General features: G+C 44.4%; 1 protein-coding gene across 3 annotated transcripts in view; it reads right to left on the bottom strand.

Moving 5' to 3' along the window:
* Positions 1-20,342, bottom strand: part of LOC140105734 (ovostatin-like) — an 82,861-nt gene that overhangs the window by 38,933 nt on the left and 23,586 nt on the right. The window contains exons 11-21 of one of the 3 annotated variants that reach the window (XM_072129762.1): positions 18,759-18,874; positions 16,761-16,919; positions 15,777-16,040; positions 15,124-15,190; positions 13,851-13,993; positions 6,404-6,553; positions 6,137-6,304; positions 4,267-4,372; positions 3,814-3,837; positions 2,597-2,620; positions 334-354 (exon numbers count right to left, since the gene is read on the bottom strand). In XM_072129762.1, coding sequence (XP_071985863.1) covers positions 334-354; positions 2,597-2,620; positions 3,814-3,837; positions 4,267-4,372; positions 6,137-6,304; positions 6,404-6,553; positions 13,851-13,993; positions 15,124-15,190; positions 15,777-16,040; positions 16,761-16,919; positions 18,759-18,874 — 1,242 coding nt within the window. The remainder of the gene's footprint in view (positions 1-333; positions 355-2,596; positions 2,621-3,813; positions 3,838-4,266; positions 4,373-6,136; positions 6,305-6,403; positions 6,554-13,850; positions 13,994-15,123; positions 15,191-15,776; positions 16,041-16,760; positions 16,920-18,758; positions 18,875-20,342) is intronic. The other 2 variants (XM_072129763.1, XM_072129764.1) reach the window with 2 other exon arrangements.

Raw genomic sequence — 20,342 nt, 5'->3', positions numbered from 1 at the left:
TATAATAGGAAGGGACTTCCCAAGGTCTGAGGAGGCAAATCATTGACCACAATGATTCCTGTGACTCTAGGCCGAACCATCAGGGCCAAAGACCGGTTTGATGCACGACCAGGGAATTGGGGAAAGGTAAGTACGGTTTCCTTTTTTGGAACACAGTCCTACAAAGGATTTTTCAGCATTCCCAGAATCTAGGACCCCTTTAAGAGAAGTTATGAGGGGAATTGAGTCGGTGTCTGAACCTTGTGTGGATGTTCTTTTAAAAGAAACTTCCTATTTTGTTTGATAACAGAATACATCTACAATATAATGTATGTAATATAAAGTTATACCTACCTCCTACTCCTGCTGCAACTTCTGTAGGAGAAAGAAAAAACCGAAGACAATTAATATGAAAATACACAAATTCATAGACTTTCGATATAACTTTAAAAAATCCATCCTAAATAGATCTACCAATATCTACCAATTTACCAATAGAGACTGGAATAAGATGGGATAGATAATCAATAACCAAAAAAACTGAAATCCGGACCGTGCTTCTCAAAGAGATTGTTTATTTTGGAGACAATGTAAAGTGGACTACGCGTTTCGGGGAGCGGACAGCTCCCTTCTTCTGGTCTATAACTTGAATCTCTCGATGCCTTGACAGTCAGAAGCACTTTCAACTGTCAAGGCATCTCAGAGTACCCCCCTCTGTTATATACATATGCGTACTACATACCAACTTTTACCTTCTGTTGAACAGGATTTCACATATTCTGCATTAACTGAGGCTCATACCCCACAACAACCCCCAGGGAGCCAGAAACACCGAAACAGATTTACTTACACGGTCCTGTCGCGATCCCGCGGTGTGTTCTCAGACGAGGATTCGAGTCTGGCGTGATTCACTAAGATAGTGCGCCCGATATCCAGCATCCGTCGCTTCTGCGCCGAGGTCCGCCGGAGTTCACCTTCTTCTTCCCGGTGCATGTGAGTGCTGATCTTGCGAAACAATTCCTCTTTTAAATTCTGCGGTTTGTCCGAATCCGTCAGGTTGTCTGTCGGCCACGGCCCCCGATTTCTGTTGCATGAAAGCCGGGCGCCGATGCACCACAATCCGATTGCATGCATCAAAAACCCGTGGCAATTCGGCGCACATCGGAAATATTCACAAAACCCGACGAAAGTGCGGCGTTCAGACCCTTAGTAAATGTGCCCCAATGTTTTCATGTTATGGACCAGAAGAAGGGAGCTGTCTGCCCCAAAACGCATAGTCCACTTTACATTGTCTCCGAAATACACAATGGGGCACATTTACTTACCCGTCCCTTGTGCGGTCCCTGCTGTGCGTTGTCCGACGATCATGGACTCCAGTGCGATTCACTAAGATCATGAGTCCGATATCCTGCATGTGTCACTTCCTCGCTTAGGTCCAATAGAGTTCACCTTCTTCTTCCCGGTGCATGTAAGTGTATGGTTTGCGACACAAATTCAAATGTTAAATCCTGCGCTCAGTCCGAAACCGTCGCCGAAATCCGATCCCGTGCACCACAATCTGCTTGTAAATGCGGCGCAAAACGGTAATCGTTTGCGACGTTTGCGCGGTCCGCGGACCCTTAGTAAATGAGCCCCAATCTCTTTTGATGAGAAGTGCGTTTCGGATTCCTGTTTTTTTTTGTTTATTGATGATCTATCCCATTCCCGGATTTAACTCATATCCCGGTACACAGGACACGACGCAACCTCATCTCTGACTATAAAGACCTTGAGCTAATTTCACAATCTAATCCTGGAAATGTCATTTATAGATGCCTGCGTGTTTTTTTCCCATTTGGAATAAGAAGGAGACAGCGCCAGTCTCATTTAGTGGTCAGACCAGGTCACTGCAGATCCACTCCCATTTATTGGAATGGAACCTAAGCTGCAGTGTCCCGGCTCGGCCACTACACAGAGAGAGGGAACTGTGTGGGAATCAATAATCAGATTCTGAAATATCGAAAAAAGAAGGACGATTTCCAGTAAATATGAGGTGTATGTGTCCACCAGTCATATGAAGTTAATGATTAGGGTAAGGATGAGGTTTTACAATTCAAAGTAATTACATTTTGAAATTAGAATGAAAGGGCTCTGACTGAAAACGATCATATCTTGGTTAATCCCTGTGCTGAGTGGTTTTGCTGATAAAACAATTATAAAATTATGATAATGAAGCTCTGTGGCTTCTATGGCTGGTTCAGTGATTCTCCCAGCACATTAGTTATTCACTGCAGGAAAGGATGATGTAATCCCTGGGTTGTGCCTGAAGGCAGAATAATCAATTGCTGCACCATTTCCCAGCTAATGTGCTTGAGGGATCCAGCTCAGGTTGATTAGTCATGTCTTGACTAACCTCCATGTCTTATGCCAAGCTCCATGTGTAGTGTGTTTATGTAGGCAGCCAGCCTGACCCAGCTTTCCCAAGGTCCTGAATGTTATAATTGTTTTTTTTAGCAAAACCACTCAACTCAGGCATTAACCAAGATATGATCCTGCATCAGTGAAAAAAAAAATCCAATTTTGTAGGATTACAGAATACGTCTACAATATACTGTATGAAATATAAAATTATGTCTACCTCCATCCAATGTTTTAAATTGTGCTGGAGAAACAAATAACCCAAGATCATTAACATGAAAAGAAACAAATTCATAGTCTTTCGATATAACTATAAAAAAATCAAATGTAAATAGATCTACCAACATCTGCAAAGAGACTGGAATAAGAAGGAGACAGCGCCAGTCTCTTTTAGTGGTCAGACTGGGTTACTGCAGATCCACTCCCATTTATTTGAATGGAACCTAAGCTGCAGTGTCCCGGCTCGGCCACTACACAGAGAGAGGGAGCTGCGTGGGAATCAGTACTCAGATTCTGAAATATCGAAAAAAGAAGGACGATTTTCAGTAAATATGAGGTGTATGTGTCCACCAGTCATATGAAGTTAATGATTGGGGGTAAAGATGAGGTTTTGCAATTCAAAGAAAATAGATTTTGAATTTAGAGGGAGGGGGCTCTGACTTAAAAAAGACCAAGGAATCAGGGAAAGGTAAGTAATCTTTCCTTTTTTGGAACACTGTCCTTTAAAGGATTTTTCAGGATTCCCAGAATTTGGGACCCCTCTTAAAGGAAACCTACCATTAGATTTGATGCATTATGAAGCAAACATACCCTGAGACTGCTGCAACTACACTGATGCAGAAACATATTTTGGGTAATCCCTGTGCTGAGTGGTTTTGCTGATAAAACAGATATAACATTATGATAACGAAGCTCTGTCGCTTCTATGGCTGCTCCAGCGCTTCTCCTAGCACATTAGTTATTCACTGCAGGAGAGGATGATGTAATCCCTGGGTTGTGCCTGAAGACAGAATAATCAATTGCTGCACCATCCCCCAGCTGCTGTGTATGAGTGATCCAGCTCAGGTTGATTAGTCATGTCTTCACTAACCTCCATGTCTAATGCCAAACTCCGTGTGTAATGTGTTTATGTAGGCAGCCAGCCTGACCCAGCTTTCCCAAGGTCCTGAATATTATAATAGTTTTTACAGCAAAACCACTCGACTCAGGGATTATCCAAGACATGATCGTGCATCAGTGTAGCTACAGCATTCCCAAGGTAGGTTTGCTTCATAATGCATCAAATCAAATGGTAGGTTTCCTTTAAGAGAAGTTATGAGGGGAATTGAGTCGGTGTCTGAACCTTGTGTGGATGTTTTTTTTTTTTTTTAAATCCAATTTTGTTTGATTACAGGATACGTCTACAATATACTGTATGAAATATAAAATTATATCTACCTCCAACGAATGCCTCAGCTCGTGCTGGAGAAACAAATAACCCAAGATCATTAATATGAAAAGAAACAAATTCATAGTCTTCCTATATAACTTCAAAAAAATCAAATCTAAATAGATCTACCAACATCTGCAAAGAGACTGGAATAGGAAGGAGACAGCGCCAGTCTCTTTTAGTGGTCAGACTGGGTTACTGCAGATCCACTCCCATTTATTTGAATGGAACCTAAGCTGCAGTGTCCCGGCTCAGCCACTACACAGAGAGAGGGAGCTGCGTGGGAATCAGTACTCAGATTCTGAAATATCGAAAAATGAAGGACGATTTCCAGTAAATATGAGGTGTATGTGTCCACCAGTCATATGAAGTTAATGATTGGGGTAAAGATGAGGTTTTACATTTTAAAATTAGAGGGAGGGGGCTCTGACTAAAAACATTCTTTAAACGCTAACACATACCGAAAAATATCGGACCGCATGGATCGTTGGGATATACGATTTCCTCCATTCCACAGACTGTTGGTTTTCTCACCTCGTGGTTTGTGATGAAAATGATGCTGAATCTCTGAAATGAGGAGGTGATACAGTAAATAATACAAGGTTTTTGGTTTGTTAGATAAAACTTTTACTCCACATCCGCCCGCAGGTTGTACGTGGTACTGCAATGCGGTCATGTACGTTAAAATAGAGATGGATTGGAAATTCCGGCTCAGACCGTCGCCAGGAGTTGTTTCTAAAATCAAGTAGTCTCCCTGAAATCTAAATTAATATTTAGTGTGTCCAACCTTGGGTTAAGTTCTTCTAGGTTCACACACAGGGGGAGATTTATTAACCACATGGACCAGTTTCCGGGCTTTTCTGAACCACACGCCACTTTGGGCCTGTTGAGGAGGAGAGCAGAAGGAGGGCAGGCAACAGTGTGAATGTCCAGCCTGACTCTTTTACGTTTATGGGTCGTTTATGGGCCACTTGTATCTACTAGGAGGACGTAAAAGAATTTGGCAGGGAGACTGTTCCAAATATCAGTCCTGTTCAAGTGAGTGGGGGTGGGCTGTAATACTCATGATAGCCACTATACAATGTACAGCACTATGCCTAAAACCTTTGCCGATACCGTGTTACTCAACACAAAGACTTTGACAGAAAGATTGTTCCAAACATCAATCCTATTCAAGTGAGCGAGGACGAGATGCAATACCCATTGCAGCCACTATACAATGTACAGCATTGTGCCGGCGACCCTCGGCCAAACTAAAATTTTCTTGCACTCAGAATTTTTGGACTGCAGCAGACTTGTAGCACCACCTGGAGGAAGATAGGGGGCAGCATCAAGGCTGCTGTCAGCTGCTACAAAGTAGGACATTAAACTAAGTTTCCGAAAGTGCATTGTCCGACGACAATGCCCTGTGCTGCGGTTCACTAACATCGTGCGCCCGATTTCCTGCATCTGTCGCTCCCCCGCCAGAGTTCACCTTCTTCTTCCTGGTGCATGTAAGTGCATTGTCTTGCAACACAATTTTAATCTTAAATCCCGTGCTCAGTCCGAATCCGTCGGATCGTCAGATGGCACGCCCTCCGGATTTCTGTTGCATGAAAGCCGCCGAATACCCTCAATACCATGAACATTCCGACGGAAATGAGATCCGCGGAGCCTTAGTAAATAAGCCACACTCCATTCGCGATCCCACAGCACGTTGTCCGGGGTAGATTGGGGTCTGCCGGGATTCACTAAGGTTGTGCGCCCGATATCCAGCAGGTGTTGCTGCTGCGCCGAGGTCCGCCGAAGTTCACCTTCTTCCCGGTGACTGTAAGTGCGTGTCTTGCGACACAAATCCTTTTTTAAATACCGAGGTTTTTCCCGAATCCATCGGGTTGTCTGATGGCCACGCCCCCCGATTTCCATTGCATGCAAGCCGTTGCCGATGCGGCACAATCCGGCCACGTACGCGCAAAACGGCGCAAAACGGGAATATTCGGGGAAAACCCGACAGAATTGCGGCCGCAGGACCCTTAGTAAATGAGCCCCATTGTCTCTTCTCAACCAATGTCAGCATAGGTGTGAGACCCTGCAGGAGAGCTACCTTACTAACAAATGAAACGGATATATTACTACTGGATGGGATGGATCAGGCGCTATTATCTCAGGCAGCAGAGATTTTAGGTTCACCCCTGGCCTGGCTAACATATTGAAAGCTAGAACTATCGGCACGGATTGCTCAGGAATGGTGGGAGCTCAGGAAACATTGGAGAGATCGGCTAAAGAGTGCAAAGAGTTGGAGTAGGTGGAAGTAAGAGTCATTCTGTACGATCAGAGGCATCGAGTACTCACCTCGAAATTGCCGTATGCGTCTCCATCTGTTGGGCTGCTGACTTGTTTATAATATCTTCCATGGCAATAAACTTCTTTGTTCGGATCCTCACAAGGGGGTGCTGGATCCGTTAAGTCGAAATCCTTAACTCGGAAGCCAGATTGATAATAGTTCACTGCGTTATATAACTGACAGATAGAAGTAGACGTTACTCGAACTGTCACATACAAAAAATGTCATTGTTAAATGTAAAATATGACGACTCTATGTACAGTTAGTTCTCTTACATCATCAGCGAAGAGGAGAGAAATTGCTCCTAGTAATTCCAGACTGGAGTCCCATGCTCTTACTCCACAGGTTGAACCTGGAGCTGCGGATATTTCTAGCTTAACCTCAGCGCCTGGTTCCACGACTTGTTCTGTGAATCTCGCGGAAACCTAAATTATATGAAAAAAAGAAAAACACTGAGTCAAAATATTGTAGATACAAATTAGTAAAAAGAGTGTAAATCATAGACCAATAATAATTGGAGTAATGCTCAGCCTATAAAGAGAAACTAGGAGCTCCTCCAGTTTAGTAGCATTGTAGAGCATGGTGATAGGACCAGGGGTGAACCTAGCCTCTCTGCTGCCTGAGGCGAACTATAGAAAAACACCCCCTCCCGCGGCCATGAGCTCCATAGAGATTAAAGGGGTTGTCCGAGTTTAAAAAAAAAATATATATATATGTGGCCGGGAGCGGGCTGCCTAAAACAATAAAGCTGTACTTACCTTCCGATGCCCTCCGGTATCCAGCGCTGCTGTCGCTCCGGTCCGGGTGCCATGTAAACAAACATGGCCGCCGGAGCAGCGCTGCATTCAGCTTCCGGCCGGCCGTGGCCGGGTACGCCTATCCGTCCCTATACACAGCATTGTGTACGGGGGCCGGAAGGTTGTCAGGTCCGGCCGGAAGCTGAATGCAGCGCTGCTCCGGCTATGTTTGTTTACATGGCACCCGGACCGGAGCGACAGCAGCGCTGGATATGGGAGGGCACCGGGAGGTAAGTACAGCTTTATTGTTTTAGGCAGCCCGCTCCCGGCCACATATATTTTTTTTTCAAAACTCGGACAACCCCTTTAATGGAGCAGAACGGTCATGCGCAGCCGTCTGCTCCATTAGTCTGACTGAGCAATGAAGGATCCGACAGAGGTCCGTGGGACCCCATTGGACCCCTCGTTTTCGTGATCTGTGGGGGTCTCCGCACTGATCAGCAGGTTAGGCCGCCTCCTGTGGATAGGGGCAAACTTTTCTTCATGGGAAAAACCCCTTTAAGACTGGTCTTTTAAATGCCAGTCTTAAAATTATTCCCTCCAGCACCCGTATCAACTAAAAGACTCCGGTCTCTTAGTAGATTTTGGTGCAAACTCCACCATTTCGGATGTGATACAAGGTCTGTTCCGCACAGATGCAGACACATTCTCTATAGATACATTGCAGCCAAAATCTCTATGTATACATTACAGACACAAGCTCTACATACTTGTTACGTGCACGAACTCTACATATACATTACAGACAGAAGCTCTACTTATTACAGACACAAGCTCTACATACAAACAGTATTGTACACTCAACTCTCCTGTAGATAGTTAGAGGTGGTCAGACAGCCAGTAAGGGACATTGTCTCTCCCACACCAGGATAAGAGTGCAGGCTGCAGCAGTAAGAGGGAGCACAGGCCAGTGCAGACACTCAGAGAACTTCCTGCTCTTCTCTCTTTTCTGTTCCCTGACTCCCTCCTCCCCTCACCTCCGTCTCCTCCAGTAGATAGTGTCCTCTGTGAGAGGGGCTGCTTCCTCTGCACATGAGGTGGTAGGGGACCCCTAGGAGCCACTGACAGCACTTCCCTGGTACACAGAGGCACGGGAATTGTGGGCGGGGCCTCATCAATGAGTGAAGGAAGCGGAGGACCCTGACTGTACTGTACTGAGCTGTGCAGCAGCTGACAGTGCACAGTTGACAGTCAATCTGTGGCTCCACACTAATGTTGCTCTATATTGAGCCTGCTACCTCCTACTGACTAATGCCTAGCCAGGACATGCCACGGTCATGATTATTTTAACATGACATGTCCTGGCTCAGACTGGCTGCTCTTTACCGACATCAGTGGCCTGCATGATGCCGCCCTCATTGACCACCAGAGGGCGCCGCCTGAGACAAAGTCTCAACTCGCCTCATGGGTGGTGTGCCCCTGGATAGAACCCTAAACTGTGAGGCCAACAGAAATGGACTTGTGTGTTGAATGGATTACACAAACTGTGAGCATCATAAACCACGACTTCTCAGATGCAGGCCAGACTGCAGAAAGGACACTGTAGCAGTTCTTATGTAATGTCCCGCTAGACTGGTCGTTCCTAAAGTTAGCTCTCTCATTCTCTAATTGGCAATGGTGATCTTTTGCTGCCATCTAATGTCTAAAAGTGGCATTTACCTCTTTATTGCATCATGCCTGCCACTGTGGAGTTAAATGTTAACTTTCAAATCTAGATTTTCCGCAATACCCAGGCTGGTCGATGGTTGGTGTCCTGGAATTCCCCAGTTCAGAGAGTTTATAAATTTGCCTGGAATTCTAAGTCTTTCTCCAGATCTTTTGCCTCCCCCATGTGAGCTTTGCTCATTGCTTGCTGCAGAAGTAGCAGGGCCAACCTGGCCCCTATTTACAGCCCTCTGACACCCAAGTCAAGGCTGAGGTACCACCAAGTTTCTACTTCTCAATGGAATCACCACAGTCCGGATCCACAGCCAACCAATTCCACTGCCTGCACCACAGCTGGCCACCCCAGTCCTTGGGAATCCAGCTGCCCTCACACTGCAGTCAGGCCCCCATGGGGGAACTTACAAGAATTACACTGCAGATTGACAAGGAGTCATTGGGTCATTTTTCTGTATAATGCAATGACCAACATACAGATCCATTACTATGGGCTGCACACACTGTTCATGTGCAGGAAGCCTATGATGCAGATGGCAATGGGGCCAGTTGTTTAAGGAAAATTAGGTAACACTAAATTAGTTCTGCATTGTCATTTGGAAATTTGTAGACATTATTAAAAGAACAAATAAACAGTGGCGTGACTTGAAACTGATGGGCCTCGGTGCCCGGCTCCAGATTAGAATGAATGGTTTATAGTACTGGTATTTGCATATTGGAAAGTGACTCCTTATGGTCCCCCTCATGCTCTTGGGCCCAGTAGCGATGGCGCCCTCCGCACCCACTCAAGTTACACCCCTGCAAATAAATAGAAAGTGGCGCCAGAAAATTCCTAAGGGGCATGAAGAATCCTTAACATCACATAGGGTTCTGCCTTAAAGGGAATCTACCACTTTCCAAAAGTAAACAACACCTACAGATACTCACCTGCTCTCATCTTCATCTCGATCCCGGTGCTGGTCTTTGCTAATCTTGACATGCCTGGATCACCTAGAAAAAAGACTTATAAAAAGCAGCCCGGAGTGCGGAAAAGCGATGTCCGGGATGTCTGGATGCTAATTATTCATGCCTTTCACATCTCCTTCTCCAAATCTAGGAGAGGGGGGTGACATCACGTAGAATTCACACCTCCTGCATGATAGATGCCTCCCTTTCCTGTGTTGGAGAGATAGTGTGATGTCACGCAGGGGGCGTGAATAATTATCTACCCGGAATAATCCCGTTATATACACATCACTTTTATAAGTCTTTTTTCTAGGTGATTCTGGCATGTAAAGATCAACAGAGACCAGCGCCGGGATCAAGATGAAGAGAGAGTAGGTACAATTTACTTTTGGAAAGTGGTAAATTTCCTTTAAGAAGAGGCAAGAACAGGAATGTGATTAACTTATAGTAATATATGAAAAAATATCAAGTTTCCCATCATTTTTAAAAGCAAAACGCTAAGTTGTGGGAAAATAAATGTCTCGTCTTGCATGCATTAAAACGGTGTTAACACATGTTAACAGGCGCATTTTTTAAACACAAATGTTAACAGTCATGAAATTAGTCAATTCACCTCTCCTCAGCTGCTGTGATGTGTTTCAAAACGCAATGAAAACGCAACGCGTGACCTCACCCTCAACACCACGTTTGACCGCAGCCTCATATGTCGTCATCTCCCTGGGGTGTGACTAGAGGACATAAAAATGCAGGACACTGCCTCAAGTCCAAAATTTAAAGGAGTGTCCACTACTGCATATAACCCCCTCACATGAATGAGGGTGAAAATCCCTATATACTGCCATACTGTAGTATGGCAGTATATAGTAGGATCGATAAGACAATCTAGGGTTAGAGTACCCTAAGGAGTCTGAAAAATAGTAAAAAAAAAAAAATAATTATAATAAAAAAAACCTAAAAATTCAAATCACCCCCTTTTCCCTAGAACTGATATAAATATAAATAAACAATAAAAATCATAAACACTTTAGGTATCGCCGCATCCGAAAATGCCCGATCTATCAAAATATGATAATGTTTTTTCACTGCATTTAATCTTGAAACGGAAAATAGCGCCCAAAGTCGAAAATGGCACTTTTTTGCCATTTTGAAAAATATTAAAAAAAATCAATAAAAAGTGATCAAAAGGTTGCACAGTCCTAAAAATGAGAGCAACGGAAACGCCATCAAAAGTCACAAACAATTGACACCACCCACAGCTCCGTACACTGAAGTATGAAAAAGTTATTGACGCCAGAAGATGGCAAAATAAAAAAAATATATTTTTGCACACTAGGTTTTAATTTTTGTAAACGTATGAAAACATTATAAAACCTATACAAATTTGATATCCCCGTAATCATGCCGACCCAAAGAATAAAATAGACATGTAATTTGGGGCCCACAAGGAAAGCCGTAAAATCCAAGCCCACAAGAAAATGTGCAAATGCGTTTTTTTCACCATTTTCCCTGCATTTGGAATTTTTTTCCTGCTTCCCAGTACATGGCATCGAATAATAAATACAGTCACTATAAAGGGTAATTTGTTACGCAGAAAATAAGCCCTCATAGAGCTCATTATGTGGAAAAATAAAAAAGTTATAGGTTTTTGAAGCTGGTGAGTGAGAAATGGAAGTTGAAAAACTAAAATGGGCCAGGTCGTTAAGGGGTTAAAGAAAAACATCATTTGAGATCATTTTTTATACTCTTGGTGGGAGGACGTGATAAATATAATTTTCTACTATACTTCATCAATAAATTCTGCTTAGTTTGTAATAAAAATCAAGCTACTCGCTCCGATGAGATGCATATTCCAGCCGGTGCATTGTGGGACTCCGCACTGCACCGTGTTTGGTTAAACATCTCTGAGAAGGGAGGATTAACCCCTTCACTTTCAGCTTGATGTTTGAAAATAATGCTCTTAGCGTTTTACAGCCAGGGAGAGAGCAGGAAGAGTTAACACTCACAGCTGTGTAACAAACAGGAGTGAGAGAGACCAGTCTTCAATCCTGTAGACAGATTTGCCATAGCATTCTAGAAGTAACATCGCAACTTTACACAACTTAGCAGAATTGGGGCTCATTTACTAAGGGTCCAAATCGCACACTTCCAAATTGCCCCGGGATTTTGGTGCACGCGATTGGATTTTGGCGCATCGGCGCCGGCTTTCACGCGACAGAAATCGAGGGACGTGGCCGTCGGACAACCCGACAGATTCGGAAGTAACGCGGAATTTAAAACAGAATTTGTGTCGCAGGATCAGCACTCACATGCACCGGGACGAAGAAGGTGAACTCCGGCGGACTCCGGCGCAGCAGCGACACCTGCTGGATATCGGGCGCACGGACCTTAGTGAATCCCGTCAAACCCGAATCAGCGTCGGACAACGCGCCCCAGGATCGCAACTGGACCGGGTAAGTAAACGTGCCCCAATATCAAAAAAATCATCTAAAATGATGGTTACTCTTTAAGTATTACTTTTGAAGTCTTCAGGAAGTCTTGGAATCTTCACTCCCTTTTTGGTGAGGGCAAGGGTTCATGTGGTTCTTCGCAAGTCCTTTAATGACCAGGTTGTATCGAAGGTGGCTTTTGCCTATCCCAAAGTACTACTATGGTTCTTGGGGTGACTGACCACCTAAGTTACAGGCGGTCCCCTACTTAAATACACCCAACTTACAGACGACCCCTAGTTAAAGATGGAACCCTCTGCCACCTGTGACCTTTGGTGTTTTACTTTAGTCCCAGAATGCAGTGATCAGCTGATGTCTACAGCAAACAGACTGCAGTAGACAAAACTAACGTCCTGTTGGTTCCTTTGTGTGTTTTCATGTTGTGTGTTGGGACTTTCTTCTACACTTTCCCTTTTTGGGAAAGAGTAATGGGAACTAACGACGGAAGGTCTTCGGTTCATCTAATATTTCCCATAGACTTCTCTATACTTTCTGTTACCCTTACGTATAGGGTAAAAAATTAGGCAATATTCTTGTCATATCTATGTTGATGTCTGATGTATGCTAGTAGATTGAGGAGACGTTGAATTGGGATTCACTCATCCGGCAGTGTGAACTGGGCTCTAGTGGGAGATTGACCTTGTGTTCGCCACACCCATCTCTCTGCACTCTGCCTTTGACTTGTAAGAGATAACACCCTGTGACTGCGATTACCTGCCCCCACCACCCGGGGCAGAGCCTCTCTTCACTATAAGTATTCACTGATAGTCTAGCTCCATTCAAACTTGTTCTGATTGTTCTGATTATCCGGTTCTGATCTCTGGACTGAATGTTCCGTCATTGTTTGCTCTTCCAGTTACTGACCCTTTTTGTGTTTCTCTATTTCTTTGTCTTTTTCTGTGTCTGCACAGATAAAAGGGAGGGAGTGTTTTCTAGTTGTCCCATGTCGCTAGGACACAACGAGGCAATAGGCAGGGGTCAGTTTTGTGGGGGCTGTAGGCATTCTTTAATAGTTCTTTGTATTCTTTTAACCTTTCTCTTTTGATTCAGGACTAAATTGGGGCAGATTTACTTACCCGGCCCATTCGCGATCCAGCGGCGCCTTCTCTGCCGTGGATTCGGGTCCGGACGGGATTCACTAAGGCAGTTCCTCCGACATCCACCAGGTGGCGCTGCTGCGCTGAAGTTCCCCGAGGCCCGCTGGAACGCACTCAAGTTCACCGGCCTATTCCTAGTGAAGGTAAGTGCAAGCTCAGCAACACATTTTCAGTTTTTAAATGCGGCGGTTTTTCCGAATACGTCGGGTTCTCGTTCGGCCACGCCCCCCGATTTCCGTCGTGTGCATGCCGGCGTCAATGCGCCACAATCCGATCGCGTGCGCCAAAATCCCGGGGCAATTCAGGGAAAATCGGCGCAAATCAGAAATATTCGGGTAACACGTCGGGAAACCGCGAATCGGGCCATTAGTAAATGACCCCCAATGTGTTCATTACTGTCAGATGATCAGTTCTTCCCATCTCACAGTAAAGCTCCTACTCACTATAATGGGTGTTGAAACTAAAATGACTGCTCGAGGAAGGGGGGAGCTGGAGGAATATTAGTGGGGACATTGTAAGGTCCTCTATAAGAAAATGTATTGGATAGTGAATGGTGCATTTACCAGATCATGTTCTTATAAGGAAATACTAAGAAAAATCAGAATTATCTGCCAAAAAAATCCCATTATTTTTTAGGTTCTAGTTAATTGTTGTTTTTTTACAGCAATGCGTATATGATTCTTTCTGAATTAAGAGTGTGTCCTGGAATACATATTAAGTAGCACATGATGTACCTACCTCATTGTTGGTGCAGCTCTCTACACTGAATTCCTGGGTGTCTGAGATGATTTCACCCAACGTAAATCCAAAAACAAAGAGCTGTATATTAAGTGAATATTTAGGAGTTATAGAAAGATCTATGGTGAAGGATCCTTTCCAGACTGTAAGGATAGAATGTAAATATTTGTTACAATCGTCTAAAAATTTATTGCAGATTTTTACAATTTTTAAAAAAAATGTTTTGACATTTTCTTTATTTAGTGGAAAAAAAACAAACACCATGGGGCACATCTACTTAGAATGTTCCAAACTGCACTGCAAGTCCTCTGCCCGTGTATAACGCTGAGTGCGACACATTCGTTAAGAACGTGCACCAGAAATCATGAATCTGGTGCTTCCCTGCACCGGCCCCACAGACTTCTCAGTGCAACTGAGCACCGGAACGCCCTCTGATTTGTGTTGCATGAAGACTAGTGCAGCTGCGCCACAAAACGGTCGTGTGCGACATATTTGTAGTTCGGACACTTCTTAAAGGGAACCTACCACCATGGATCTACCTATTAATGTAGATCCGATGGCAGGTTCCTCTACTGTATTGTTGGATAACCCTTTTTAGGGCTAATTCTTGCTTGGCCACTAACTTTAATAAACTTAAATTCTTCCAATATGTAAATTTTCTAAAGAGGCTACTGGGGCGTGGAGTAGCCGGAGCTGAGGCTACACGGCGCGGTTACTCCACTTCCCAGCAGCCTCTTGCGTTCCGCCTACCCTGACATCTTCAGCGCGCAGCTCCTGCTTTCTGTGCATGCGCAGAAGCTCCGGGACTGTGCAGCCGGCGGCCTGCGTTCTGCGCATGCACAGAACCCAAGTTTGCAGACGAGTATGCGAGCTACCAGGAGCTGTGCGCTGAAGATGTCAGGGTTGGCGGAACGCAAGAGGCTGCTGGGGCGTGGAGTAGCCGCGCCGTGTAGCCTCAGCTCCGGCTACTCCACGCCCCAGTAGCCTCTTTAGAAAATGTACATATTGGAAGAATTAACGTTTATTAAAGTTAGCGGCCACGCAAGAATTAGCCCTAAACAATCCAACAATACAGTAGAGGAACCTGCCACCGGATCTACCTCAATAGGTAGATCCGTGGTGGTAGGTTCCCTTTAAATACCTGTGCAAGCAGTTTACACCTAAAAGAACGTGCAAAGCCCGATAAATAATTGGCGCAAAGCCCTTAGGAAATGTGCCTCAACACTAGTACCATATTGTGCTCTCACCTACCACTTTTCTCACCACTACTCACCTTTCTTACCCTCGGCCAAATCAATATCCACTGTGCCATGTAATACAAATTCTTCCTTGGTTTTTACCTATAAAAAAATATAAGCAGGACTTATGTCAGTATTTACTCTTGGGACTTATCTCAGGACTTATCTTAGTAAAACATAAAAACTAAATCCACTGCAATACAAAAATATTCCACTGTCCCCATCAGAAACCAACAGTACGTTCCCACGTTGAGTTTTTCTGATGCCGTTTTTAAAGCCAAAAGCAGGTGTGGATGATAACGGGTGAGAACATACAGCTGAGAGGTGCTACCCTTCCTCTTTTACTCTTTCCACTCCTGGTTTGGCCATCAAAAACTGCATCTGAAAAACTGAACGTGTGAAGGCACCCTCCAAAAAAAATCTTCAAGCTTTAATTTACTCACGTGGGCCCAAAATGTTTGATTAATGTTTCGAGGGCCCATTAAGTTTTTGAAGCTCTTCTTCCATCAACCTATTTGTAAATAGAACCTTGTTACCTCCTAATTGGCTCATCTTCTAGGGTCCAGAGCCTAGCCCCGGTTTCCTCTGCTCATTTGGTAGACCACTCTGACTCTGCTTTGTAGAGGATCTCCTTGGGAGGATATATCACATTTTATGACTCTACTAAGTCTCCACACCTCATACCTACCATGTAGTAGAATTGGGTTGAAGTGACTCCCTCTCCGACTCCATCTTCCGTCACTATGTATTCCACCTCGATGCTATAAGTCTGGTGACAGGCGAGGGTCCCCTTTGTCTTTATTATTTGTACAAAGTTATGGGACTCCGAGAAATAGCGATAGGCAATCATTTCCGCATAAGGATAGTCACGATCATAGCAATTATATGGCCTAAAGAAAGGTCGGGACGGCTGATTTGTGGCGTAACACTGATTTTCATTGAAATAGCTGATCTGTGGGATAGAGAAACGTGTGAAATATGAGAAAAGATCATTTGTAGTATAGCAATAGATTACCATAGCAATTATATATTTTGAGGGTTTGGCCATATGTGCTCAGGGAACCTAGGAGAATCACTTATGTAGAACCCATAGAGGATAGGAGGACTTGCACTGGGGTATGTCTGCATTCAGCTTTCCCACAGCCCAGCACCTTGTGTTGAGTAACCTCCGTAACATTTAAGGGGGACCTGTCATCAGAAGGGTCATTTTTATACGATGACAGACTCTTGCATATTGGTTTCATGCATGCCTTTGTTGTGCATCCGAATAATTCCACAGGTTTTTAATAATTTCTTAAATATTACCCGGCTCCCTGCCAGCACTGTGTGGTGAGTCCCTGGGGAAGATCAAATGACACAAGTCATGTTCTCCTCAATGCCTCCTCAGTCATCACCCTTTCCCTCCCTAAGCCCTTCCCCAACTTGTGTAAGCTCACCATCACAAGCAAATCTCATTTGGACTGCTTCCCTCCCCGAGGACTCAGTACACCATGCTGGCAGAAAGCCAGGTAATGTTAAAGAAATGATTAAAAAGTTGTGATATTTTTCAGATGCAACATGTCAGGGGCAATTAGAACCTGTCACAATGTAAAAATAATCTTCCTCATGACAGGTTCCCTTTAACATTGCTTAGATCAGAAGATGGGGAGCAGTGAAAAAGCTCAATACTTACGCTGATGGTAATATTTGGTGCAGAGTATGGCGTTGTATCGATTAAACATTCCACCTTCCCTTGGTCATCGGTTGTCGCTATCTTGACTTCTACTCCATTGACCGCTATGCTTATATTCTCATAGGTGATTGGTTGACTTTTTTCATTCGACAATGTAGCCTGCAAGAAAGAAAAGGGGTGTAGGTGAGATATTATATGGATTTAAAATATTCAGAAATATTCAACACTAACTGACATTAATGCTACAGTATATAGGTTCAGGAGACATCGATGGAGCAAAAGATCTATCGAAGACATACAGGGTCAGACTGGCCTACCAATGTACCGGTGAAAACACCGGTGGGCCCCAATGCCTTTTAGCTCTGCCGACTGCTGGACACTAGTCTCTCTGCTGACTCTGACCCCCATCCTCCATGTCGGGACTGAATAGAATAGCAGGATCGGGCAGAGAGCTATTAGCTCCCTACATTATCACTGTTCCCCTGCTGTAGCTGTATGACCAGCAGGGGTGGATTGATGATGTCTTGATGTCTGCCAGCATCACAGCACAGAGGAAGATGAGAAGAGGAGATCAGCAGGGGAACAGGCACAGGTAAGTATGTGGTGTTTATTTTTTTTTTATTCCATTGAAACAAATAAAAGAGGACAAGTAGGGTCCACAAAATGGAGGTTATATGATAGGGAGTCCACAATATGAGGGGTATGAGAGGGGCCCACAATATGGTGGGATATGAGAGGGGGCGAGGGATATCCAGAGATATCGCCATTTAAAGAAGCGCATAGCAGAACATCAAAAATTGAGGTAGACATTCAGGCAGTAATGACCATCGGTCATGAAGGGGTTAAGTAGCAACAATTTTTTTTTTTCTTTACAAAATGGCAAAACACGTTACTACCTACCGAACTCAAGCATTTAGGTCTAAAAACATCTGCGTTCAAGGAGATGCGTTCAGTTTCTATAAATACAGGGTTGGCGCCCACACTGGGCATACCTGGGCAAGTGCTTGGGCCCAGAGCTGCTGGGGGGGGGGGCCCACATAAGGCTCTACACAAAGAATCCACGGGGTGAGGGGGTCTTTAAATAAAATAAACATGAGAGGGCTGTTTTGGATGGTAAACTAGGGAATATTTTAGGGAACAGGGGGCTCTTTTAGTTTCTGAATTTTTAATTCCGCCATATGAGTTCACTGCAAAGGGGCCCACTGAGGCTCTGTCACCCAGGGGCCTACTGACACCTGGATCCGATCCTGCTGAAATGCATTTTAAGACGCAATTCAATTGCATCTTGGGTACATAGTCTTAGGCTTTGTTCATGTTTTAAAACACATTGCAAACGCAGTGGGAAAAATGCACCTCAAAATACATCTGTGTTTTTACTATTAATCCTGATGTGTATTGGGATGTGTTTTTTCTGATGCATTTTCAAAACGTAATGAAAATGCATTGCGCAAATGCGGCATAAGAAGATATAGGTAATATTTCTATATAGTAGTTGATGGGCCCCCCGAAACAATTTCTGGTTTGAGCACAAGGCCCTCCCCCCCCCCAGTCCGACTCTGAAGACATATAGGGGCAGATTTACTTACCCGGTCCATTCGCGATCCAGCGGCGCCTTCTCTGCACAGGATTCGGGTCCGGACGGGATTTATGAAGGTAGTTCCTCCGCCGTCCACCAGGTGGCACTGCTGCGCTGAAAATCATCTGAACGCACTGGAATGCACCGAGCTCGACCAGGTGAAGGTAAGCACTTTCCAAGCGACACTGTTTCGGTTTTTAAATGCGGCGTTTTTTCCGAATACGTCGGGTTTTCGTTCGGCCACGCCCCCTGATTTCCGCTGCGCGCATGCCGGCGCCGATGCGCCACAATCCGATCGTGTGCGCCACAATCCCGGGGCAATTCAGGTACAATCGGCGCAAATTGGAAATATTCGGGTAACACGTCGGGAAAACGCGAATCGGGCCCTTAGTAAATGACCCCCATAGTATATTCATACTGACCTCAATGTGAAAGGGCAGGCCGGGTTTGTAATACATGTAATAGGAGGAATCAACAAACTGCAGGCTCGCAGGCTGGCTGGTGATGGAAATATAACAGTATTTGGTATCTAGGACCCCTGTGAAAAGGACAAGAATATTTTTTGTAACTTTATCAAACATGTCCTACAGCATTTTCTTGTCTGTTACTGTTAGATTCCTGGCTAATCCCTTTTTTTTTGCAGAAAACATTGGTTCTTCATCACATCCGCCTGTTTCAGTGGCTTTGGACTCGCTGTGACCAATCAGTGACCTTAGTAAGTGTCAGCGATGTAACAAGTGCTGAGGCCACTGATTGGCTGCACTTATGCCCTTAGAAAATGCAAGGAATTTTCCAAGAATCTTAGTAAATTCCTTTTAAAGGGAATGTCAAGTTTCTGAAATTCATCACTAGTGGAGCACCATCCATGAGGCGAGTTGAGCCTCTTGCCTCAGGCAGCAAGATAAGGAGAAGTATCAGGGGTGCAAGTCAACTTCTATAAAACAAGACCTAAACATTATGGGGGTCATTTATTATCAAACGGAAAACTGGCAGTGTTTTTCTGTTTTTCCCTTTCTGCGCCTTCATTTAAGAAGTGTCGGCGCCACAATATTTGTGTTTTTCGGCACTCTCGACTGGTTCTTTTTTGGGGCGCTGCTTGGGAATCAGACAGTTTCCTGGGGCTTCTATTTTTCCGCCTCGTTTTGTCGAGCAATTCGTGACACAAAATCCAAGCAGATATAAGACAAGTCTAGGGAGCTTCAAACCTTTTAGTCCGTGCACCAATTTATTAATCCCTTGCACCACTAAAAAATATAGCACGGTCCCCGTACCACCCTGTGCCAAAATTAATAAATGCCCCCCAATATGACTCCTCACACTCAATGGGGCAGATGTATTATCGTAGCTGCGTCAAAAAAAGTGTTGGGAACTTACTTTTTTATTGGCGTAAAAGTGTTTGCGGATCATTTATAATGCCTTTGCGTCAGAAAGAACAGATCTTTCTGACTATCCCGACTCGTGCATCTTTTTTTTGGCGCATGCAGACGTGGCCTATATTTTCCACATCATCCGCCACATTTATGCTGAGTTTGTCGTCTTTTTTAGGCGCAAATTTTGGCACAGAACAGACCAGTAAAAAAAAATGGTCTGATATAAAAAAACAAAGAAAAACAGGCGCCGCCCATGTAAGATTTTGGCGCACATCTCATTTGTGACGGCATTTTTATGTCGCCCCCGACTGATTAGTTCCGTCTGCACATTAATTACTTACAGCCATGCGCTACTTTTATGCTTTCTGTTGTCGAATCTCAGATGCCGACTGTCGAGATGCCTGCATGGAGAACCCTTGGTATGTTACCTCTGGATGAGGTGGTGCAGTACTATATAGCTCGTCAGATTTTAGCTCCACCCCTGTTCATCACCTATACTTTGAGATTGACCGAGGTTTGGCATCCATTGCCTCTTCCCGAGGAGGACACAACCCTCACCTTGGGTGTCCCTTCTTACATAAATACTATAAGTGATGTCCATATCACAGTTGAACATTGATCGATACATATATAACA

Source organism: Engystomops pustulosus, chromosome 11 (assembly GCF_040894005.1).
Source record: "Engystomops pustulosus chromosome 11, aEngPut4.maternal, whole genome shotgun sequence".
Classification (NCBI taxonomy): Eukaryota; Metazoa; Chordata; class Amphibia; order Anura; family Leptodactylidae; genus Engystomops; species Engystomops pustulosus.
Note: the sequence above shows the minus strand (reverse complement) of the source record. Positions and strands in the feature narration are given on the sequence as shown.